Source organism: Oryctolagus cuniculus, chromosome 14 (assembly GCF_051225735.1).
Source record: "Oryctolagus cuniculus isolate XC-2025 breed Fujian yellow rabbit chromosome 14, ASM5122573v1, whole genome shotgun sequence".
Lineage (NCBI taxonomy): Eukaryota > Metazoa > Chordata > Mammalia > Lagomorpha > Leporidae > Oryctolagus > Oryctolagus cuniculus.
Genome location: NC_142880.1, coordinates 80080901 through 80106758, shown reverse-complemented (window position 1 = coordinate 80106758; position 25858 = coordinate 80080901). Strand labels below are relative to the sequence as shown.

The 25858-nt window shown below is 40.1% G+C and overlaps 1 protein-coding gene across 14 annotated transcripts in view; it reads left to right on the top strand.

Annotated features, from left to right (window-relative positions):
- The window catches only part of PDE4D (phosphodiesterase 4D), a 1644269-nt gene that overhangs the window by 1016646 nt on the left and 601765 nt on the right, over positions 1-25858 (top strand). The window contains exons 1-2 of one of the 14 annotated variants that reach the window (XM_089313193.1): positions 1411-13173; positions 14163-14352. The exons of 11 other annotated variants lie outside the window; for them this stretch is intronic. In XM_089313193.1, coding sequence (XP_089169319.1) covers positions 14306-14352 — 47 coding nt within the window. In that variant the 5' untranslated portion in view covers positions 1411-13173; positions 14163-14305. Of the gene's footprint in view, positions 1-1410; positions 13174-13622; positions 14353-25858 lie in introns of those variants that run through there. 2 more of the 14 variants (XM_070056734.2, XM_008262249.5) reach the window with 2 other exon arrangements.

The window sequence follows — 25858 nt, the reverse complement described above, 5'->3', positions numbered from 1 at the left end:
ATCTGCATGTAGATGTAGATATGTTAATTGTTAATTCCACTCAATGTATATATACTTCAGTGACAAGTTAATTCATTGTGGCTGTTCAATATTACAATATCACATTAATTTTAAATTGCTTTATATTTGGAGGGAAGGAAAGACTTTATGAATATTAAAATACAGCTTCCTACATGGTGACTCATCAAGATTTTGAGTGCAGTGAAAAGAAGGAGGGAATTTAATTACCATAAAGATGTGGACATTCACAGAAACAAGTGCAGCTGGACCTTACTGGGTTTGGAAAACTGGAAAAAATGCAGTTACTCTCCTGGACAGAGCCATTTCTTTCAGTTTTGCTCTGTGTTTCTACTCTTTCCTGTCTTCTGTTTGTAATGATCACGCTCTCCTTACGTTATGGGTTCACACTTGACCCAAAACAGCATATTCAGCCTCTGATTCCATATAACATTTGGGTTCAGCCCCACCTCAAACTCAGTAGAGTTTCAGTTTTTTGGTTAGGTCTCTTCATATTCTTAAGAGAGAATATTAATATTTGCTGCCCAGTGAATTAATCAGGTGGCAGTAGGTCATGGTTTTAAACCTATCTAAATCAGATGTCAGAAGCATTGTACAGAGTGAAGACAAACTCTTTAGAAGGACCTGTAGGCAGACATAAATAATCATGTTTGGCATAGTGGCTGGCTCACTGGTTTATTTGTGATAATTTACTCTACAAATAGTTTATTGGGCATTCATTATGCACCTGACACTATTGTAGGCACTGAGGGATATACTAGGGACAAAACAGATCAAGAGTCCCACCGCCTCTGTGAAAGTTACATTCTAATGATAATCTTTAACCATTAGTTTCGAAGATAACAAAAAAATATAATGGAGTGGCAAAAATGTTTCCATACAATAAATACAAGATGTTGAAACAACAGCATATGCATATGTTTCTGTATATAGGTAATACACATACTACGAATATGTGTAATATATATGTAGGCAAATAACATATTTGCTTTTACTTAGTTCTGTTCATTTATCAGTAACATGAGAATATGTTGGAAGTTGTGGTTGAGACCCTTAGAATATAATTAATGGCATTTGAATTGAGCCTTTGTTTCTGCCTCTTTCAATTTTACATTAAAATGACTATGAAAACCACTCCCCAAAAGGAACCAGAATTTGGAAAATACTGAAAATGGGACTTAAGGTGATTCACTGTCAGAAGATTAAAAGAAGCAGTAAATTGCATTGAAAATAAAATGGTAAGACCACCCATTCTATTCCATCCTAAATGCAGATAAAAATAATTTCTTAGTTTTACCTGGACTAGAAGATGTATCTACTACTATGGTTAGGATATGGCTGGAGAGTTCCCCACAGTTTCCTAGGTTAAAACTTTTTTTTTTTCAATTTTTTTTTTTTTTTTTTTTGACAGGCAGAGTGGACAGTGAGAGAGAGAGACAGAGAAAGGTCTTCCTTGGCCGTTGGTTCACCCTCCAATGGCTACCGTGGCTGGTGTGCTGCGGCCGGCGCATGGTGCTGATCCGAAGCCAGGAGCCAGGTGCTTCTCCTGGTCTCCCATGGGGTGCAGGGCCCAAGCACTTGGCCATCCTCCACTGCACTCCCGGGCCACAGCAGAGAGCTGGCCTGGAAGAGGGACAACCGGGACAGAATCCGGTGCCCCGACTGGGACTAGAACCTGGTGTGCCGGCGCCGCTAGGTAGAGGATTAGCCTAGTGAGCCACGGCGCCGGCCTCCTAGGTTAAAACTTAATCCACAATTTGAAGTATCATGAGGGTAGAAAAAATCCAGTTATGATCTTTGAGGTGGGGTTTTATGAAGTGATTAGATCATATAAGGCCATTAGTGTGGGTGTCCTGACTGAATCTGGTGGTTATTTACGAGAGAGACAGATCAGATGCACAAATGCACATGGTACCTCGCTGTGTCTTCGCAAATGATGTTGTGGGCCAGCACGGAACTCTGCCAGCAAGAAGGCCACCACCAGATATGGCCCCCAGACCTTGCGCCTCCTGAGCCACGAGCCAAAACACATCCCTGTCCCTTTTTTATGATGTAGGCTGCTCATATGTTGTTACAGTAACAACAGCAAAAGCCTGGAGTAATCAGTCTACTGTGTGCTACTCTAGCAGATATGTAACCATCTTAAAGTTTTTGAAGAAATATGTCAGAAATATCAAAGATAAATCAAAATCAAGGAGTTTGAAACAGAAATGCAGAAGAATATCCTCTTGATAGTATCCACAAGGAAAAAGGCATCACAGATGTTTCAAGGAGAGGAATAACCCTGTACATGACATAAAAATGAACTGCTTACCTAATAAATATGAGAATGGAAAGATTTGATTGATTTCTTTAGCATGTATCATATGGTAAATAAAAGCGTATTATTTCTCTTGGGCAGTACTTTTCATCAAATCCAGAGGTAAGTTAAATATTATTACAATAATATAAAAATGAGGGGAGAATTTACTCTTTCTAAGAGGGGAAAACAAAAGACTAGAAGGACATATACTGACTTGTTTTTGAGGAATGGATTATGAATAACTTGATTCTTTGTGGTTTTCTTTTTCTCTTTTTTATTTCCCAAGATGAACTTGCATGGTTTTATAAATAAAAGGAAATTTTCATTTTCAAACAGAACCTTTCAACGCTATTTTATCTGTTGAAAAAGAAGCTGTTTAGTAAGGTGTGAATTTCATAGACTGTCAAAATATGTGTCAAAATAAGCATTTCTCAGAAGATTATGAGTTTGCTTTTTGAGTCAAACGGTAGTAAACTAGAAGAAATGGAATCCCTTGACATTTCTGATAACAAATTTTAGGAGTTGGACTTTTGGTCTATTGGTTAAAACAACAGATTAGATGCCCACATCCCTGTAGCAGAGTGCCTGGGTTCAGTAACCTCATTCTAGTTTCTGCTAATTCACATACATAAAGCAGCGAGTGATGGCCTATGTAGTTGGGTTTCTGTCATTCTATTGGAGACCTGGGTTGAGTTTGTGGTTTCTGGCTTTGGTCTGGCCCAACCCCTTCTGTTGTGGGCATTTGAGGAGTGAATCAGTAAATGGGAGCTCATGTCTCTCTCTGCCTGTTAAATAAATTTTAAAAAATTTTAAAGAAATTTTAACATCCACAACATTGAAATTGTGCATATTTTGGATATATGGGTATAAATTAACAACTGTCATGCTACTTTTAAAAAAAAAAAAGCCTACATTTTAAGAAAATTTTTAAATTCACAGCAAAATTGAGAGGACAGATCCCATGTATCTCCTCCCCCACCCCAAGGCATGGCTGTCCCACCATCAGTATTTCACACCAGAGTGGAATATTTATTAAAACTGATGAACTTATACTGACAGATCAGAATCATCCATTCTTCACATTAGGGTTCACTCTTGGTCTTATACATTCCATGGATTTGTACAAATTTGTAAAAGACTGTGTATACCAGTTTAATGTCTAACAGATCAGTCTAACATTGCCGCTGTTGTTCCAATGCTTGCTCTGTTGTCATCACATCATGAGTTTTTACTTTTTAGTATGCCTTGTAATTTTTTTCTTAATATCTAGAAATAGACTGGGTAAAAGAAACTGCTGTAAGCAGGCCCAAAGTAATGTGGTGGTAAGATGTGGGGGAAGGAGAGTTTTCTATAATGTCTATGCCTCTGCTGTGACACTCACAACTGGTTCTTGGATTTTTTTTCTTCTTCCTGCTGAGGTGGGACAGGGTGGCTAGTATAGACTGGAGTTGAATTGTCCCCTTCTCTCCCAGGGAACACTAGAGTGGGCCAGCTTTGGCTATGTCCCTTCTCCTCCTATGTGGAAGGCTACAACTGGCTGGAGTTGCTCATTTTCCTTCCTTCTCTTGGAATTTTCTCGATTTTCATACCTAGCCTCCAGCACCTCTTCAGTTACAGTCAAGGCTTTCTTACTCTAGCGCAGATTCCCACCAAGACTCCTGATTGGGTATGTTGTGATCCTCAGTTCAGTGGCCTCACTTCTCCTGTGCATCTAAGAAGGGTTGTTCATTTTGCAGTTTATTTTACCTTGTACTTTTTGTTAGGAAAGAGTGGCTAGAGCTACCAAATTCCTTCCTTGTGGAACTGGAAACCGGATTATGTTATTTTTTAGTAAGGAGAATGAGTGACAGAAAAAACTGTCATCAATGGTTAAAATTAAATTACCAATCCATATCAACCAATTAAGTTGTCAGTGAGGGGAAATCCATCTGGATCCATTTAATCAGGGTTGATGGAAAAAAGGACAGTTCCCACTCCTGTGAAAGTTCTCCTGGTGCTGCGTAAAATGACATCACTCTTGGCCTCATCCACTCTGGGTACCATTGTGGAAAGGCTGTGTATGTCCCCACATATGTCCCCAGACTTCTGTCTGCATGAAAGGGGGAACTGGAGGTCAAACTGAAATTTACGTGTTTGTAGATACTCAGACCTTTAAACTGAAGTAAAATAAATGTAATGAAATAATTACCAGGGTGTTTGATTAGGTATTATTTTTCAAGTAGCCATACCTTGTCTATTGTTCTAATTCTGAGTGACTACTGCTTCTGCAGTGTTTGTAAGGGTATGGGAAAAAGAAAAATCACCAGTTTATTTCTGTTTTTAAGACTCACTATTGATTTTGCTAATAATATTAGCAGAATGCTTGAATTCTTGAATATATATTTTGAAGTTACCTAAAGATTTGAAGTTAGATTCTTCAAGTATATTATACTTGTATATCTCTGGCAAATATACGAAATGTGGGTTTGATATTCCAATTTGTGGATACTCACTGTAGATGGCTATTTTCCTTAATAAATACAAAATATATTTTTCTCCACATGGCTGTTTCAGAGATGCAAGTGGCACATAGGCATATTCTTATTTAAAAGATTGCTCAGTTGAGCATTTTGTAAAATTAAAGGCAGAAACTTTTTGTGAACGCTGTCCACTTTTACTCCCCTTTCTCAAAGGTAACTGGTATACCAGTCATTTTGTGTGTATCCTCGTGGTTCTTATTCTTTGCATTGGCATAACTTTATACATTTACAAATTCATGCTTAAATTGATGTATTCATACTCAAGATACTATTTTATAACAATGAGGTTTTTTTTTTACAAAATTATTTATTTTTGAAAGATAAACTGATAGAGAAGGAGATAGACTGAGATCTCTCATGTGCTGGTTCACTTGCTAAATGACTTCAACCACCTGGGCTGGGCCAGGCCAAACCCAGGAGCCAGGAACTCCATCTGGGTTTCCCACATGCATGGCAGGAGCCCAAGTATTTGGGCCATCTTCTGCTGCCTTCCCAGGTGCATTAATAGGAACCTGAATTGGGAGTGGAGTAGCTGAACTTGAACCTGTGCTCAATTATGGAATGCTGGTGTGACAAGCAACTGTTTAACGCATTTAGCCACAATGTCAACCACACAGCTGAGTTTAGCTTGTTTCTTTTTTCTTTTTTTTTTTTTAGACTCAACACTATTTCAAATATGTTCCCCAATCATTTTGAGAAATATGATATACTCTAGAACATGGATAAATTTTGAAGCTGGACTTTATCTTATCATATATTTTTACTTCTTTGAATTTCTGAACAAATATGATACAAAGTCATTGGGGAAATTTAATATAGAAATTTCACAAGGAATTTTAATATTTTCCATTTTCATTTAAGTAAATTATAAACCAAACAAAATATTTATAGTTTTGGTATATTTTTAATGAGTATATTTTAAAAGGATACTGGGACAACACACACACTTAAAGAACTTTTTCACATTACAAAGTAGGTTTCTGTAATTTACTCCATTAAGCTGAAGATTATAATAATCTATTTATTTCCATATTACAGATAAGAAAATTGTATCTAAAAGAAGTTTACTGAGTGGGTCAAAATTACACAAAAAGACAAACCTGTAATTAGGGCTTCCGTACTAAGACACCAAGACAGAGTGCAAATTTGACTTTTTCTTCTTCAAACTTGCTGTGGGTTTCTGTCCCCACATTCATTTTTTCAATATAAATAATAAGTGCCTTCTTTGTACTCTAGCATTAGGTAGTCTAACTCTGCTACTTCCAAACATATTACAAGTGGAATTTACTAAGCTTCCTAAGTAGTCCAATTACAAAATGCATTGTTTTATGATACAAGAATTATTTTCTGTAAATATATTTATTTCTCATTTAAGATTAGAAGTCTGTGCTTGGGATATATGATCCAAAATTATTTTTAACATTAATTGAATCATGAAAATTCCCAACAAAGCATCTGTTTATTTTAGGTGATCCAAATAGATGTTTAATGGATTTCCTTTTCACTTTTCAGTTAGAGATTGTATGACTGGTTTTCGAATATGTAGAAATTGAGGGTAATAGCAACTTGCTGAAATGTGGCACAGTCCTCTTATTCTTAGCAGTTGAATCCATGGCTTCATGAAGGGTTTCTCTTATTTCAGTTACAAATGTGCTGAACAGCATGCCTTCCGAGGTTACCAGAACTTGCCAGAAGCACACTATGAGCGTGCTTATTAGTTGACGTTTACTGGGTGCCGACAATGTTTTGGGTGTTATAAATATACAGAGAAAGACACTGTTCCCCCCCAGAGGGACTGGTTTTCTGAGGAAGGATTTGCTCTTGAATGTTCTTCTCCTATTGGGTGGTGGGGATGACTGGGGGATGTGCAGTCATCTTTGGTCTCATTCTACATATTGGAATGCCACTCTCACCTCTTTATGGGTCAGTGATGCATGCTGTACAGAGAACTAATATATGTATATTTATCCAAACATAAGCGCCAGTGTGATAAGAACATGCAAATTTCTTTCTCTCTCTCTCTTTTTTTTTTTTTTAGAAAAATATAAACAATTGCTTTTTGGCTTTAGACAAGTCACATTTCTGAGGATTTCCAAGTGATGGCAGCTTCCATTTCTTTGGGTATTATGTATTTGTACTAATAACATACAGATAGAATGTGCTACCAAAAGTATATAGAAGTATTTGTGTGTGTAAATATGCTTATTTAAACACACTGTGTAGAATGGAGGAAGTGCTTCTCTTTTTTATTTTTTTGACAATTAAAGGACAAAAATTATCCAGTCTCTTGAAATAATTGAAACTTTCCTAAAACATCCAAACTGATGGTTCATATTCAAATAAGATAATCCAAGATCATCTTTTAGGTCTGTGACATTTCATGTCTAAAAACAGAGTGGTTTTCATTTGCTTTCATCTTTGTTACTTAAGAGGTAAACATTGATATTAGCTATTTTCTTTCAAGACATTTATTTATTTGAAAGGTAGAGTTACAGAAAGGCAGAGGCAGAGGTAGAGAGAGAGGTCTTCCATCTGCTGGTTCACTCCCCAAATAGCTTCAACTGCTGGAGCAGGGCCGATCTGAAGCCAGGAACCAGGAGCTTCCTCTAAGTCTCCCTAACAGGTGCAGAGGCCCAAGCACTTGGGCCATCTTCCACTGTTTTCCCAGGCCATAGCAAAGAGTTGGATCAGAAGTGTAGCAGCCGGAACTCGAACTAGCACCCATATGGGATGCCTGCCGACACTGCAGACAGGGACTTTAACCCGCTGCACCACACTGCCAGCCAGATGTTAGCTATTGATTATACCGAGGTGCAATGGTGACACAAAGACAAACCTTAATATCTGAAATTGAAGTGCCTTTCTGTAAGTGAACTTCCCCAAGAACTTGGTTTGAAAACCAGAGAGCTCTTATGAGCATAAACCCCTAGTTGTGATGGAAAACAACTTTATTAGAATAGGATCTGGAGAGACTGGCTAGGTAATGTACTTTGCTCTGATTTTGAGGAAGTTAAGCACTCTTTTCAATGAGAATTTTGGTTTGCTCTGGGTTTGCAGTTGACACTATCAATAAATCAACATTCTGTGTCTTGGTTTCTTTCTTTTGCATCAGTTTCATATGAGGGTGGTGAATGTAACTGCATTCCTGATGGAGCAATGATTATTATGCTGCTGTGGAATTACATTTTTTGAAAAGAATAAAGCAAAATGAGCTCATGTGGGCAGAGCTGAGGAGACCCCAGCAAGGTTGTGGAATCTGTGCTACTCTGCTTGGAATTAGCATTCCTTTATTGATTGAAACAGTGAGACTCGGACTGGTCTTAAAAGTCATCTTTGTGGCTGCTGCAGGTAGTTCTTAGAAGTTCCCCAAGAGGATGAACATCTTTCATTAGAACAGAATAGGGGCCGGCGCTGCGGCTCACTAGGCTAATCCTCCACCTTGTGGCGCCAGCACACCGGGTTCTAGTCCCGGTTGGGGCGCCGGATTCTGTCCCAGTTGCCCCTCTTCCAGGCCAGCTCTCTGCTGTGGCCAGGGAGTGCAGTGGAGGATGGCCCAAGTGCTTGGGCCCTGCACCCCATGGGAGACCAGGAGAAGCACCTGGCTCCTGCCTTCGGATCAGCGCGGTGTGCCGGCCGCGGCGGCCATTGGAGGGTGAACCAACGGCAAAGGAAGACCTTTCTCTCTGTCTCTCTCTCTCACTGTCCACTCTGCCTGTCAAAAAAAAAAAAAAAAAATTAATGGTTGTAACTCTGGAGATCCTCTTTTTTTAATTTTAAGTTATACAAGTTTCATGTATCTCATATATACAGATTTAGTAACATAGTGATACTTGCCACCCTACCCTCCCTCCCACCCATGCTCCAACCCTTCCTCCTCCTCCCTCTCTCATCCCCATTCTTAATTTTTACAGATATCTGCTTTCAGTTTACTTAATGAGGGTAAGGTTAATCCTACACTAAGTAAAGAGTTCAACAAAGAGCATGAAGAAAAAACCACTGTTCCTCCACAGAAAAGCCAAAGGCTGGAAACAATCATTGAATCTCAAAATGTCAATTTCACTCCAGTACATTACATTTCAGGTACTCTATTAGTTACCCTGATCATGGAAACCATATGATATCTGCTTATTTAACTAAATGTAATGGTTTTCCAGTTGCATTCATTTTGTTGTAAAAGACAGAATTTCTTTTTTTTTTAATTTTTACAGCTGAGTAGTACTCCATAGTGTCTATATACCACAATTTCTTTATCCAGTCTTCAGTTGATGGGCATCTGGGTTGATTCCATCTCTCAGCTATTGTGAATTGAGCTGAAATGAACATCAGGGTACAGATAACTGTTTCAGATGCTAATTTCTTTTGGTTTAGGTAAATTCCCAGGTAAATATGGAGTAAAAATGCTAGAAGCGACCTACTGCTGTTTTTTAAGCTGATCTATCCTCTCATTTCTGTTGCCTTCACTCTATAAAAATACTCAATTTAAGGCTGTTTAATAATATGTATTTTTGGTTCTCTGAACAATGAAATAAATAATATTTTTCTTTGTTATCCTTCAAGCAGAAATTTGTTTTTCTACTATTTACGACATCTCCTTAGCTAAGTTTCCTTTTATTCTTTTTTTTTAACTTTTATTTAATGAATATAAATTTCCAAAGTACGATTTATGGATCACAATGGCTTCCCCCACATACCGTCCCTCCCACCCACTACCCTCCCCTTTCCCACTCCCTCTCCCCTTCCATTCACATCAAGATTCATTTTCGATTATCTTAATATACAGAAGATCAGCTTAGTATACATTAAGTAAGGATTTCAACAGTTTGCTCACACAAAAACAAAAAGTGAAAAATAATAGATGATTTTTTTTAAATGATGATGAAATCAGATCAGACCTATTGTCATGTTTAATCCCAGTGAGAGTCAAGTTGGGAGTTGACAATTTCTTTTTTTTTTTTTTTTTTTTTTTTTTACAGAGGATCAGTTTAGTATACATTAGGTAAAGATTTCAACAGTTTGCACCCCCATAAAAAAACAAAGTGAAATATATTGTTTGAGTACTCGTTATAGCATTAAATCTCAATACACAGCACATTAAGGACAGAGATCCTACATGAGGAGTAAGGGCACAGTGACTCCTGTTGTTGACTTTACCAATTGACACTCCTGTCTATGGCATCAGTAGTCTCCCTATGCTCCGGTCATGAGTTTCCAAGGCTATGGACTATTCTTATTGGTTATACTTTTATTCTAGAAAGTTGCATGTTTAAAAATAAAAACGAAAAGTCAAGGAAAGTTCATTTTAAAAATATTCAGTTGAAAATTTTCTTAGTTTAAATACATTTTAATTTTAAAAACCCTTTTTAGTGACTAATGGCTAAATCATTTGTGTTTTTTATTTATAAAATGCATAGCTTATATCATTGCCAATAGATGGAAACATATCTACAAGTATCAGTTCTTGAATTGTATGGAAGTTGAGAAAGATTCAGACATTTTTGCTATTATATCACACATATGTAACATTTTGTCATATGACCAGAGTTAATTTTAGTTGATAGCAATAAATGACATATATTTTATTGTGTTTTTTAAAGATGTATTTATTTGAAAGGCAAAGAGAGAGAGAGAGAGGAAGAAAGAGATCTTCCATCTACTGGTTCACTCCCCAAATAGCCTCAAATGGCCAGGCTGAAGCCAGGAGCCAGGAACTCCATCAGGGTCTCCCACATGTGTGGCCGAGCCCAAGAACTTGAGCCATCTTCTATTGCTTTCCCAGGTGCATTAGTACGAAATTGGATATGAAGTGGTGCAGCCAGGACTTGAACCAGTGTTCAGATATGGGATGTTGGCATTGCAAGTTCTAGCTTAACCCATTACACTGCAATGCCAGACCCATTGATATTTATCATAGGAGAAAATATATTTCTTCATCAGTTTTTTAAAAAGTATGTATTTGAGAGAGAGTGAACTCTCATCCACTGGTTTACTCCCCAAAAGCCTGCAAACAGAGCTGGGAAACTCAATCCCTATCTTCCATGTGGGAGCAGGAGTCCAGACACTTGAACCATCACCACTGCCTCCTGATATCTTTGTTAGCCGGAAGCGGAAGTCAGGAGCTAGGGCAGATGTGGAACACTGGGATAGTGATATGGGCCACAGGCATCTTAACCAGCTTTTTAATCACTAAACTGATTGGCTGCCCCTCTGTATAACTTTTTAATCTGTTTATTTACTATCTTCCGTAGAGCCCTGGCTCTCCCATATGGTATAAAGGCTAAATGTTCATTTTGAAATTATTTACAGTCTACCATCGTCATTGTTATCTACGAGCGCTAACCATACAGAACCAAATAATCTGAATTCTCTTAGATCTTCTGGTAATGACAATGTTTGATGATGAACAAATACTATCCTTTTGGAAATTCATCTCCAAAATTGGCATAATAGATGTCTTATTCTCCTCAGGATGCTCCTGTGAGTCTAAAATGATACATGTGAAAACAGTTCTTTAGCCAGCACACCAGTCATGGGGCAGCATTATTCTTACAGATGCACAAGAATACAGTGGCAATGCACAGACTCTGGAGTCAGATGTTCTTCATTGAAATCCTGGCTCCACAATATGTGACCTCTAGCAAGTGGCTTACCATCTGAGTGCTTCAGTTTTTTAGTCTCTAGAACACAGCTAATAAGCTCTTACCTTATAATGTTGATGTGAGGTTTTAATGAGATACTTCCGTAAATTGGACTTGTGACAGTGTATGTGTTCTTAGCTCTTGAGCACTTATACATAGATAGCTAATATAATAGCAAATCGTGAGGAACTATGCGATGCTTGATTCAAAAAATCAACGATTGCTAAAAAAAATTCAGGGTGATGTTTTCAGATCATAAATGACTTTATGGAAGAGGTTTAGTCCCTTTAGGAAAAGGAGGTCAGTAGGACCTCATAAACACTGCCTTTGCTACAGGAAATCCCGACAGATATTCTCAAGTTCCTTTTGTGTTGAAGCATCATCTTTCAGAATCTAGAGTTCAAACTGTTTTGAAAAGAATCACTCAGCTCCTCCTGCTCCCAGAAAGGCTTCTCCTAGGATCATCACTTGAGCAAAATGAAAATCCTCCAAATCATGGCAGTGTTCAAAACTGAATAGATTTCTTGATACCTGCTTTTGAACTTGTGGGAAATGCCCCAGTCCTGAGTGATGTTTTCTGTGATGACAGCACCTCACTGGGGAAATCCTAGCTGAAGATAATAGCATCATGTATTAAGTGTTGCTAGTATTCCATTTAATATGAAGCAATTGCATAGCAGGCTTTTTTGAATACCTGAGTTAAAAGTGATTCATTAACGTTGAGTACACTGCTCCTATAAAGGCCATTCTCTTGCTGATCTGAAAGAAACACCATTTAAGCGCCAAGCTACTATTACAAGAGTTTACTATTTTATTCTTGCTCCAAAATGGCATCAACAGTGATGGGGTGCATTCAGGGGATTATTGAACAGATCCTTTGCAACAAAGGGACATACTTTAGGACATGTCAAATATCAGCTGTAGGCTTTGAACTATTTATCTCTGCGTTCCAATCTTCACACCCCCCTAATCAAACAAGCAGCTTTATGGCATGCGCAATTGAAGAATAACTGACTTCTGCAGACCTGGCTTTCACAGGGTTTCCTGTCCAGAACCATCGCATGGTCATCTGTAGCTGAATGATTACAAATCATCTAATAAGCAAAGCTTTCCCACCCATTTAGAGGTGTGTGTTTGTGTGTAGCAATTTTTTTTTTAAAGGAAACGTTCGGATGAAGCCCTGTCATTTGCAAATTCTCCGTGGACCTCTTTCTTCCTCTTTCTTTTCATTGGGTTAAAAAAAAAAAATCTAGCTCTGTAATAGTATCTGGGAGTGCCAGGTGTCGTTTCCCCGTTGTGTAATTTACAGGTTTTGCCATTTAGCTTTTCTTGCCTGGTAATTACTTACTGAAAGAAACCTGCTCTTGCCGGCGAGCTTTCCCTTTAACCCCTTTGGCTTGGTCTTCCTTAGAGGCTAGCAAGGAGTGCGCGGCTCTGCAGTGTCTGGGAACCCACCTAGAGGGCCCCCTTGACGCCAGCACATCCCCTGTCAGGCAGCAGTCCCTGCAGCCGGTAGGGCTGCTGCAGAGTTAATGTACAGTACCACGGAGCCTGCAAGTGTCCTGAGCTGCTCAGAGCTGGGGCGGTGCAGCCCAGGGCAGACAAGGCGGCTGCGGCGATTCCAAAGGGTCTGCTGGGGATTCGGCGCTGGGGGCCTCCAGCAGGAGCCTGTTGCCATTGTGTTTTAAAAGCATGCAAGGTCTGTATAGCTTGGGCATGAGAATCTTTCAAAAGATGTCAGAGTATCAGAGTAAATGACACCTATTGGGGCACTGCATTTGCGGGTGAAAATAGGAGGGAGGGCGAGAAAGAGAGAGAGAGGCAGAGGGAGCGAGAGAGAGAGATAAAGGCAGAGGGAGCGAGAGAGACGAGAACAGAAAGACAACGGTGGGGGAAGAAATTCTTAGACAACGTCTGACTTGCAGCTGTGAAATTCATTTTCTTTCCAAGGCAAAATATACAAAGCCCGCACATGGTCTTGATAACAACAAATTAAAGGGGATTCTGCAGCGAAAGGATCAATAGCTTAGTCATTTGACTTAAAGAGAGCAGGCAGCTTTATTCTGGGGTTAGGCAGCTGGAAGGAATCTCATCACGCCAGTACCTTCTAAAGTCATGATGGTAGCTAATGGTAACCCTGTCCTGCAGGGCAGAAATTACGCGCTGCTTTCCTACTTCTGCAGTTGAAACCAGTCCTTCCGAGATTTGGGGAAGAAGTTGGCTTTGATATACATGGTTTGTAGCCCCTGCGCCCGGGTCTTTGTCCGACGCATCTCAGACAGTAGCACTGCGTGGAAGTGACCACATATGAATATGTGCCTAAGAAAGAAGAAAAAGCAATATTCATTTCTAAAGGACAGCATGGCAAAGCAGCCTGAAGTTTTCCATTTCCCTTCTAACACTTCTTTAACAAGGATAACAAGAAACTGTCTTTTGACTCCTTCCTTTCCACACTACAGAGTGCTTCCTGCGAGGATGTGTTAATTTACACTCACAGCAGTTGGATGTTACCGGGACAATATTTTGCCACCATTTAGGATTAGCAGCTGGACTGGTTTTTTTAGTGCGTTGACTAATTAGTGGACCCTAAATGGACAGACCCACACCTGCAGGGCACTGTGATGTTCCTCTCTTCAAATCCTGGAAGGGCTTTGTTGTTGCTGTTTGTTTTTTGGTGTTTTTTTTTAGGGGGGATTTTTTTGGATTTTAATACTTGTTGCAATAATTGTCCATGAGAGCTGCTCAAACCAGAGTGCTGGAATTCATCTGTGAGAATCACTACATGTAACACAGGACACGAGGAAAATATTAATGACAGAAGAGCTGCGAACATGATGCACGTGAATAATTTCCCCTTTAGAAGGCATTCCTGGATATGGTGAGTAAGCAAGACCCCTTTCAGTTTGTGATACTCCAAATTATGAAAGCCCCTGACAGGTACCAGGTGAGAATTTGTCTTGAACAAGAATATTGGTATCAGGTAAGAAGAAAAAGTAAAACATGTGGAAAACCAAATGTCTGAAAAAGTAATGGTTATGCAATAAAAATTTACTTGTTAATATAAAGCATCCCAAATAAGAAATCAAGGATGGGGACATCAGGGCATTTATAGTTGCTAACATTTGAAAGAGAGAGAAAAGAAAGAGAAAAAAAAACTTTGAGAATGGCAACTCTTTCGTACATAAAGGAAAAAAGGGAGTTTGGGAATTTTGGGGGCTGTTTTGTTTTCTTATATGTGAAAATTCCCTGGGGAAGAACAGATATGAAATTTCTGACATCTAATATTAATTTGAGTTTCAAAAAAAAAGGGGGAGGGATAAGGGACATCTAGATTGTTTGACTCAATTTTAAAATAATGCTAAGATGTATTAGTGCCTTACATTTAAGACTATTTTAGCTGTTCAAGAAGTGTTTCTACCAGAATGAAACAATAGAATTCTAACACATGAATCATGAAGTGCTCGGACTTTCATAGAACTTGCTTGGTGTCTTAATATTTGGTCATGTATTATGGCTGAGTGCAATGTATTCAGATCCCTGGACAGGTGATGTCATGTTCCATTTCTCATTGGAGTTTATGATTAAATGTGTATGGGAACTAATCATTGAGGTCACCATTAGGGCAAAGGTGTCATTATTTTAAAGTTTTCTGTTTTGTGCTATACATTTAGGGATGACTAGATTGAATCTCTCATAGCAAAAACTTCATGAGATACATTAAAAAGGCATTTTTAAGGCTTTGTGTCTATTCACCTGGATTGCTTTGAATACTGTAATGTATCTCATTTTTCAAAGTATATTTCCCAATTAAATGTTTGGCTGAACTCAGGATAAGTAATAGATAACCAGGCAGAGTTTTCTGAGGATTTCCCAGCTGCTTTTATGACAGCGTCTCATCTTCAAGCTTCCTAATCTGTTACGGCACCACGAGAATCACCTGCTGGTTTCATAGGAATGCTTCGGCTTTCGGCTAAACTCCCTTGCAGGGGAGGGTGGGGAACATTCTGTCATTCCAGGCATCTGCTCATTTTCTATCAGCCCAGCTTCATCCAGAATCAGCACTGTGGCGTATCTCCCTTATTTGTTGGCCACAGCCACTGTCCCCAGTCTCCAACATGCTTGCGAAGGGGTCAGGGTGACGTGCCTGCAAAGCTCAGTGGCCCAGTTCCAACAGCCATCACCAGAGCTCCCAACGTTTCACTGGGAGCTTGGGTGCCATTGTCTTACCTCTCCTGTTGGTGAGGGTCAGACATCAGCCGTAAGGTCCTCCCGCTTCTTACAGAAACATTCACATCAGTGGTCCCTACTCCTGAGATCCAAAGGTACTGAAAACAGCCCCTGGCACCTACTAGACATTCGTCAATGGTTTTTCTTCTATTCCTTATACCTTCCTTAAAGGTGAATGCTATACTTCTAAAGATTTTTTTAGGAGAAAAATTTGCCATTATCCTTTCTATAAAATGCACCTTGCTATAAAGCAAGAGATTTTATTCTACCTGAGTCCTATCATTTGAGTCCATTTGTTTATGTTGTAATTGGGAGGCTGCAGGTACTCTTTGAATGCCTAGCATTGTAACCACCTTTTATTTTGTTGCAATAACTGCCCCCCCCCTTTCTTTAGGCTGGAAAGAAATGAGCTGTTCAGTTCTGTAGTTTTGAGAGGAATGCAAATTTGCTTATTCATGCTCCTCTAGGTCTGTAATACGTATGTTTGAAAGCTGTATAGAAAAGTTGAGGGTCCTACTGGCGTTCATTTGTTCCTGGGGGTTGGTAACCCTTCATTCACTTCACTGCACGCTGTACCAATTTGTTGTTCTGGCCAATTGAGCCAACGTGGAGTATTCTTCCTGAGCCCCTAGGAGAATTCCTGAATAAGATGTTGGACTTAAAGGAAGAAGGTAGTGGGTTTTTTTCCACGTGGCCCAGATAGTGTTGTTCTTGGTTCTCAACTTCTTCAGCTGTTGTTGGTTTTCCCTTCTTTGTAACCTCACTTTGCAATAGTACAAGTATTTGTTGACAGTAAAACTCTCTTCCTTTATCCTGCTGTAAGAGTTTCAACCAGATCACATTCTGTATATATGAGTTACTTTGTTGAGAAGAAAGGGTTTGCCACATTGTTCTTCATTTCATCCCCCAAAACTCCCCTCTTTCTTCCCACTCAAATGCTGCTTCTTTTTCTCATGAAAGGACAGATCAAAAGTTGGCAACAGACCAAGGCCAGGGAATAACATCATCAGTGAACATTTTAAAGTAGATGTGTGCATTGTTTGCAAGGGTCCCAGCTCTCGTCTCTGAAGCTTCTAAACTCTGGATAGTCAGAACATAGAGGTGCACGTTCTATTTGGCTTTTTGAAAGCAAGAAGGAGAGGAAGTGAACATCGAGGAGGTCTCGCATGGTCTTGAAAAGTTTATCAGAAGCAATGATTCCATAGAAACCTGAGCACCAAATCCCCACTTGGACTGGCTGCTATGCTGATAGTTAAACACCAGCCTTACAAACTCGTTGTTCATTGTTTACAAGTTATAGTTAATAAGTGGTCCCGTCACATGATTTAATAGAACACTACCGCTTAAGTGCTAAGAGAAAAGTATGAAGAATGTGTCTTTCTTGTTTGAAGATGCACTATAAATATTTGCTGGAGGGTTTTATTGCAAAGGCTGCTTTCCATTATATTTTGGGCTTTATTTTTTTTTTTTTACTGCCAAACTAAACAAAGATAAGGATTTTCCTCACCAGGTAAATAAGGACTATTTAGCTCTTATTTTTTATTGTGGCTAGCTGTGACAAGAGAGTGGTAGCCTGGAAGTTTAGGAATAGGACCCACATGGTTGGAAGCAGGGAAATGCAAGCCAGCTTTCTAGGGATTTGAATTCCATGCAGGAGTAATTAAGAGGACTCTGTAGACGTGTTATGGAAAGGAATCACAGGCAAGGGTCTAACAAGAATGATGTAAGGTAATGGGACTAACATATAGTTGTAGCTTTTTGCCTTATTTAAAAAATAAGGGCCGGCGCCGCAGCTCACTAGGCTAATCCTCCGCCTTGTAGCGCCAGCACACCAGGTTCTAGTCCCGGTCGGGGCACCGGATTCTGTCTGGTTGCCCCTCTTCCAGGCCAGCTCTCTGCTGTGGCCAGGGAGTAAAGTGGAGGATGGCCCTAGTACTTGGGCCCTGCACCCCATGGGAGACCAGGATAAGTACCTGGCTCCTGCCTTCGGATCAGCGCAGTGCGCCGGCCGCAGCGCGCCAGCCACGGCGGCCTTTGGAAGGTGAACAAACGGCAAAGGAAGACCTTTCTCTCTGTCTCTTTCTCTCACTGTCCACTCTGCCTGTCAAAAAATAAATAAAAATAAAAAATAAGTAACAACTTTGTATAATTTACTTGTTTTTTTTTTTAAAGATTTATTTATTTATTTGAAAGGCAGAGTTACAGAGAAGCAGAGGCAGAGAGAGAGAGGTCTTGCATTTGCTGGTTTGCTCCCCACATGGCCGCAACAGAAGGAGTCAGGAGTCAGCAGGTTCTTCCAGGTCTCCCACGTGGGTGCAGGGGCCCAAGGACTTGGGCCATCTCCCACTGCTTTCCCAGGCCACAGAAGAGAGCTGGATAGGAAGTGGAACAGCTGGGACTCGAACCAGTGCCCATATGGAATGCTGGCACTGCAGGCAGTGGCTTTACCAGGTACGCCATAGCAATAGCCCCTAATTTGATTTGTAGAAGTGCTATAACAGCATACTAGAAACATCAGGGCCATGTTGAATAAAATCAAATTATAAAATTTAGGAGCACATTTTATTTGAGCACCTTTTGCTTTTGTATGAAAGACTCAAATGACTAAATGAGAGGACTGTGGGGGATAGAAGTGGCAGCAGCCCCCTGATGGGGAGGCTCTGCAGTGTACTCATCAGAGTTCCTCTCTGAGAAAACTAGAGGAAGGTCAGGAACTGGTGATGATGGATGGTCATCACTCAATTACTTATTTGGTCTTAGGATTTAAATTTTTATGTGCCAGATGTCTGAATGCTTTTATCAAACTTTGTGATGCTAAATGTTGAGTCTAATCAACAAGCAAAAAGAGGTAATTATGACTCTTGACTCAATGTTGAGGCTTCTATTTCTTTCTTCTGCACCCTTACCTTCTTATGTTGAGTTCTCCTTTTCTTTTTTTTTTTTTTTTTTTTTTTTTTTTTTTTTTTTTTTTTTGACAGGCAGAGTGGACAGTGAGAGAGACAGAGAGAAAGGTCTTCCTTTGCCGTTGGTTCACCCTCCAATGGCCGCCGCGGCCGGCGCGCTGCGGCCGGCGCACCGCGCTGATCCGATGGCAGGAGCCAGGAGCCAGGTGCTTTTCCTGGTCTCCCATGGGGATGCAGGGCCCAAGCACCTGGGCCATCCTCCACTGCACTCTCCCTGGCCACAGCAGAGGGCTGGCCTGGAAGAGGGGCAACCGGGACAGAATCCGGTGCCCCGACCGGGACTAGAACCCGGTGTGCCGGCGCCGCTAGGCGGAGGATTAGCCTATTGAGCCGCGGCGCCGGCCTGAGTTCTCCTTTTCTACGTAGCAGTTTCTATAAAGTTCATTCTAACAAGTCGTGGTTGGTTGGTCCTCTTTGAGTAAGGATCCAACTCATAAACGAACTCTTTTTGTTCCTTATGATCTTAGCTGTTTGTGGAATGAAGCAGGCTATTCGCCAATATATCAGTAATTCAATAATTGTGTATGTTTTCATTCTTATAGATATATGTTCCAATGGATAAATATTCAGAGAAAACAAGATGGCCTGCTTTGCACTACACAGAAAATCCTTGTGTTTCAGCCCCTTGGAGTCTTACTTCTAAGTTTTCTTTTTCTTTATCTAGTGAAACCACAGACTTCAACCCAGAAGTCAGTTTTCTAGAGTTTATGTTTTTGCCAGTATACTAATATCACTTGTTTTATTGGAATTTCAATGAGTGGGGAAGATGTTGAGGTTGATAACTGTGTATGTGTTGAAAAAGAGAACGTACTGCATTTCATGCATGATAATGGAGCTACGCTCATTTTAATCATCCTAAAATTCTTCCACTGTCTGATGGTCTTCAAATGAGATTGCGTGTGCAGTCCTCAGTTGACCTTCATTCCCTCTCTGCTCTTTCTCTGCATACGACAGCCCAGAAATTCTAAATCCAATACTCGAATCTCAGCTTGAATCTGAATTCATGTTAGAGTCTAATAGATTTTATTTGTAAACAGTTATGACCAATAAAGTTTAGATAGAGCTCACAATTATACAAACTCATCTTGCTCACTGATGCCTGGGGTGCAGTAGTAAAGTCAGCCATTGTTTAAGCTGGGCATTCAGATTTCGTATAATGCAGTAAACATTTTCCATTAGATGAAATATCAGTTGTATTAAACATTGAAGTTTTCTGTTGGCTTTCTATTTTATTGTCCTTTATTGCCTCTGTGTTCTTAATTTTTAGTAGTAATATCTTGGAATTTAAAAATGAAAATAGGGCCAAGCATTGTGGCACAGTGGGTTAAATCATTGCTTGGGCTATTTGCATCCCACATCAGACTGCCTGTAATTGAGTTCTATCTCCACCTCCAGTCTAGCATTCTGTCGATGCCACCTGGAGGGCAGAAGATGGTGCCTCCTGTACTTAAGTCCCTGTGACCCTTGTGGAGACCTGGTTGAGGTTTCAGGCTACTGGCTTTGGCTTCTGCCAACCTCTACTTTTGCAGGCATTTGGGTAGTGAACCAACAAATAGAAGATTCTCTCTCTCTCTCTCTCTCTTTCTCTTTCTCTTTCTCTTTCTCTCTCTGCCTTTCAAATAAATCATAACAATTATTAAAATGAACATTTCAAAGTAATCATTTTAAAAACAGAAATCAAACTAAGCATGTTTTGTATTTTTAAAATTTATTTAGGAAACAGAGAGATAATGTGCACGCTCCCATCTTCTGTATCACTCCCTTAATACCCACAAACATTGTGTTTGGGCTGGGCTGAAGCAGGGCATGGATATGTAATACAGGGTTCCCATGTGGTTGGCAAGAACCCAATGACATGAAGGTAGAGTTAGGAGCCAGAGCTGGGTATAACCAAGGCACTGCAAAAATGGCATCCCAACCAGTGTCCTAACCATTAGGTTAAATCCACGCTCAAAACATTTATTTTTCTGTGTCATATTTTTTTTTAAGAAAACTTTAATTAAAACTGTATGCTTGAGCAGGAAAGTTGCCTTTAATAATATCAGTGTGGCACAACTTACCGAAATGAAATCACTTTGAATCCCAAAGGTCTTTCTGGTATAGTAAATAGTTTGTGCACTTGAAACTGCTGATAGGTTATATCCTTAGTAGGCTAAGTGGGTGGCCCAAGCCAGGGAGGTCTTAGCAAATTGCTACAAAAGGAGGAAAATATTCTCCATCATCTGAAAATTATTAGCCAAGAATTTGGGATGTTTAGCTTCTGGTAAATTCTTCACTTTCCATTCCTTGTTGTACGCTTCTTTCAGTTGACTATTATTGAGTTACTTTCACTATGCCAAGGTGTTTGGGTTACAGAAAATTATGCAAGTAAGGATATAGGCAAAAAGGTTCAGAATTCTGGAGTGGAAAAAGAACCCAAAGGAACTTAAAAACTTGGCACAGATTGAAAGTTCCTGACCCCTCACACCTCTTCCTCTTTTTTCAATTACATCCCACAAAAGTGAATGCTCATTAATATTCTGTCTAGTTTAGCATTATCCTTTCTTTTAAACAATACTCTCCAAATGTCTCCAAGCTGTAAGTTAACCGCTTATCACTTGATGGACTGTTGGATGGTGTTTGAAAAGTATGAGCCCATAAATAAGCCCAAGATAATATATTTTAACTAGAGGTCATGTTACATAAAAATTCGAGGTCAGTAAGTATGAATGAGTGAATGAGTATGTGTGTGTGTATTTGGTTTCAAGGATAGATCACTTGTATTCTGAATTATTGGCTAGAAAACAAATGACTCCAGGTTTCTAATTCTGGCATTCATTTTGTATGTGATCTTGTCAAAGTTGTCTGAATTTTTCACTACTGTTGAAAGTGATTGCACCAGATATGCACGCACTTCATGTTAAAGACTATTCTATTAAAGAAAATCTCATTGCACATGAGTGATTATAATAACTTACTATTATTACTCATGTTACTCCCAATGACATGCTAAAATATATTGGGTGGTTCTGAAAATGTAGGTAACAAATATAGCTATCCCATAATTCATGGCAGAGAATAACAACATTGACTGAACTTTCCTATCCATGCTACATGTTTTCACATAAATTCTATCATTTAATGACAAAAATTACTTTCTGAGGAGGGACATACTTGAATGCCTGCTGGTAGATGATGAAATTCATACTCAAAAGGATTGAATTTCTCAAGGTCCTGTATCTGTTACTTAGAGAAGCTGGCCCACTGAAAACCAGGTCTGGCCTAATTATAAAGCTCAGTGTCCTTTGAGTCTATCCTGTTCTCGTGCCACATCCTTCAGCACTCTTTCCATGGCCTTCTGGAAAACAGATTAGTAGTAGACCAGAGAAAATAATCAGATTCTCCCTGTCATTTAGCAAGTGGGGTAAGTAGGATGCCTACTGAATGTGACTGATCTTTCTTTGAGAAACATTCTGTTCGTTGTAAGAGTATGACTTAGGCCGCACCAGCACCTTTTTCTCAGAATGAGGAATTTTATGAGAAGTTTGCAATGAACCATGTTCCCAAGGCCACTCATGCCCGCAGGGCCAATTTTGTGAATTAGTAGAAGGTATTTCTCTGGGCAGATAGATTAGGAAAGGTGCCACAGTTGAGCAGATGAATTAGAATGCAAATTACAGTGTTTGTTGGATGGACAGAGCCTCTGTGCAAGAAAAATGCACCCCCTTTCTCTGGCCCTCACTTGAGTGAAGCATTCCTGGGTTCCACTGCATTCACCATCGCTGCAGGGTTCCGCTGGATTTGGTCCAAGTTGGACCACCCCGGCCTTGCTTTGGTAGAGGCTCTACCTCACAGTCAGATGAAATGTTTTTACAGAGGGCTTTGCTGATGACAAAAAAAAAAAGTGTTGGCTTTGCTGCCATCATTATTGCCTTCTTCCAGATTCCTGGCTAAATATAGGCCTTTACACAGGTAAAGAATAGTAACATTATCTGAGATCTGATTAAATGCCAACCAAGAAAAGATTTTAATAATAAAATAACCCAGTGTCTGGTTGCTGAAAAAACATCATTCTTAGTCAGATGTATTGGAGCAGGTGGGACAGACTGATTCCCTGTGGCTCAGGGCTGCCCACATAAGTCTGGTAAGTCCTGCCTTGGAGATACTTATGGCCTAGTGAGGACAACAGTCATGGCAATAAATGATCACAGTGCCATGTGAATACAGATCTGTGCAGGTATGGTAGACATTCACAGGAAGAAGCAGCTTCATCAGCTTGATCCTAATACCTTAAAAAAGCCTAACAATGAGGCTCTAAAATGTATCTGATGGATTTGAGAACTAACGGTTATTGGAAACAATTTGCAGAGTGGATTAAGAGAATGTGCGTAGATAAGTTGTATTTCAAAAGGCTATAAAAGCAGAGAAAAGTGCAAACTACTTCTTTGAAAAGTTTGGACAAGAACAGAAGGAGGAGGAAAACAGAGGGTAGGTCAGGAGGGAGAGGATGGGAGGAAAATCCAGTAGCCAGTGGAGAATGCCTGCCCAGTATGAGGTTGGGGGGAGCCTGTCTGAAGGGAGGGCCTTGAGGCAAAGCTGAAACTCCTGCCAAGGGCACCCCTCCCTCTGAGACAGGCCAGAGGCTGGCTGGCAGGATGGGCCGCAGATCATGTGGAGATTAGGTAGGTGGAAGGCGAATGGCAGGGAGCTTTGGTCTCATGCCCTGTGTTTTCTCTGAGAAGTACAGTTCAAGATCACATCTCAGAAGGAGGCTCAGGGAGGAGCAGGTGCAGGAGCTTAGTAAGGGTGAGGAAAATCCACTGTGGGGAACTGGAGAGGCTACCGAGGACGGGAAGCCAGAGAGCGTTAAGCAAATTAAAAACGAAAAAGGTCAGTGATGCCGAGTGAATACATCTAAGTCAATAAAGGATGTTTCCCGTTGCTTTTCGAATTATTTCTGCAAAGTATTATGTCAGGAGAAGGAGTACAGATGTGAAATGCTATGGCTTTCCATTACCAAATTAGGAATTCTTTGTGATTGGAATGTCTCCTATTGATTGGGTTTTTTGAGGATTCCAAAGAATGTAGAGTTGATTTCATTGTGGTTGTTTTCCATTTGGTTGTGGTGCAGACTGCTTTATGAACACATTAATTAGGTTGCAATTCCAGTTTCTGACCTGATTTTGGAAATGTGAGATTTCCTATGCTGTCTGGAAATAACTCTTGGGTGACAAACAGAAGCTCTGAGATGCTTGCTTTGAACGTTATCTTCAAATGAAGAAAAATCACAGTGGGAGGAGGAGTAGAATGATTCAGCTTTGCTCACTTTTTAGTAGGAGCCTTTCTATGGTCCCTGGTAGAATGTCACCAACCCCTATATATGTAACCTGCTTTTACAAAGATTTTTTTCAAAACTCTTGTGAAGTATACTTGAAAGTGTCACCGGTCACGGAGAAACTTAGGAAATCACAAAGCACAATGTGACTTTAACCAGAACTGGCATAACCTAGTTTAAATATTTATAAATTTAAATTATTTTATATCTCCAAGACAACTCAAAGGGCAAAATGACAAATGTAAGCTGTAAATCAAGGGGTATTACTAAAAAGTCTCCTGATTTTATAGGCCATAATTGTAAACCTGAGTGAGTACCATGAATTTAGCAAATATTATGAATTCCTCTCATGTCTTCTAATTTTCAGCACTTTCTTCAGGATCAACAGAGCTTCCCCGTTAACATTCTTGGTGTTCAGATGTCACCATGACTTTCTGCAAGGCTTTCTTTGGGGCATTTCTGTAGCCATGCTACAACTCTAAATAAGGTATAAGCAGTCCTAGGCATTAATAAAGGAACGTCATTCTTCCTCATCCTTGAGTTTCTAGGTTTTGCTTTTCTATATCTGAAGATAGGAAAGTTGATTGCTATGATCCTGTATCTTACCTAATTGATGTACTCATTTCTGTCTTGCCTGGGCGTTGTGTCCTTACATTAAAAGTAGCAGAAGAGAAACAATAAATTTATCAACAGCTTTCTCCAGGATTGAGCTCTGATGCTTTCCTTACATATTTGACTTCTGTGGGAAATTGTTAGCTTCTTAGCCATGGGTATTATGTTTAATTCCTTCTCCACAAACTGCACCTTGAAATAGCAGCCTTTATTAGGGGAGAGGTGAAAGCTTTATGCCCATCAATGCTGCCATCTTTCCATAAAGTAATTGAGAACATCTCCCCACACCATTTGCACATCCCTCAGGTTTTCCCAACTCTTGGTAAGGGTCTTGGAGCTTTCCTTTATGTTGTTCTCAGTGGCCGAGTAGGTTTGAAACAAATAATTGGCATAATAATATTCTAGAGAAGAAAGGAAAGCTAGCAAACTGGTGGTGGGCAAATTGAGGCAACCACAGTGTTGCTCGGAGCAGCAGGAGATGCCTCTTGCAAGTCACAGAGCAGGGCACAGGGGAAAGACCTTTGGCACTGTAGTTATGACCTCTTGGGATGCCTGCATCCCATATCAGAGTACCTGGGCTTGAGTCCTGGTTCAGCTCCCAGTTCCAGCTTCCTGCTAATGTATTCCCTGAGAGGCAGCAGTGTTGGTTCAAGTGGTTGAGTCCCTGCCACCCCAACTTGGAGACACAGATTGAATTCCCAGCTCCTGGCTTTGCCTTGGCTAGTCCAAGCTGCTGTGAGCACATCTGGGGAGTATACCAATGAATGAGAAATCAGTCTCTATCTGTTTGTCTCCCTCTCCCTCTCTCTCCTTCAAATAAAAAATCATTTTAATAATCAAAAAGATATGACATCTGAGTTCCAAAAGAAGAAAATATTTGTTAAAAACTCCCATTTATTTATTTTAAATATTGATTTATTTGCTATTAGGATGGTAAGGTGACAGAGGGAGGGACCAAGTTTAATCTTCCATCAGCTGGTTCACTCCCCCAAATGGCTGCATTGCCTAGGACTGGTACTACCTAAAGCCAGTAGCCTGGAAATCCATCCTGGACTTCCGCATGGATGGCTGGGGACCAAGTACTTGGGCCATCATCTCCTGCTTTCCCAGGCATGTCAGCAATAAACTGGATGGGAGGTTGAGGAGCTGTAATTAAACCAGTGTTCTGATATGGGATATTGGTGTTGCAGCTCGCAGCTTAACCCACTGTACCTCAACACTGGCCCCCCCCCATTTTATTAGAAAGTGACCCATTCCAGATTTTGTTT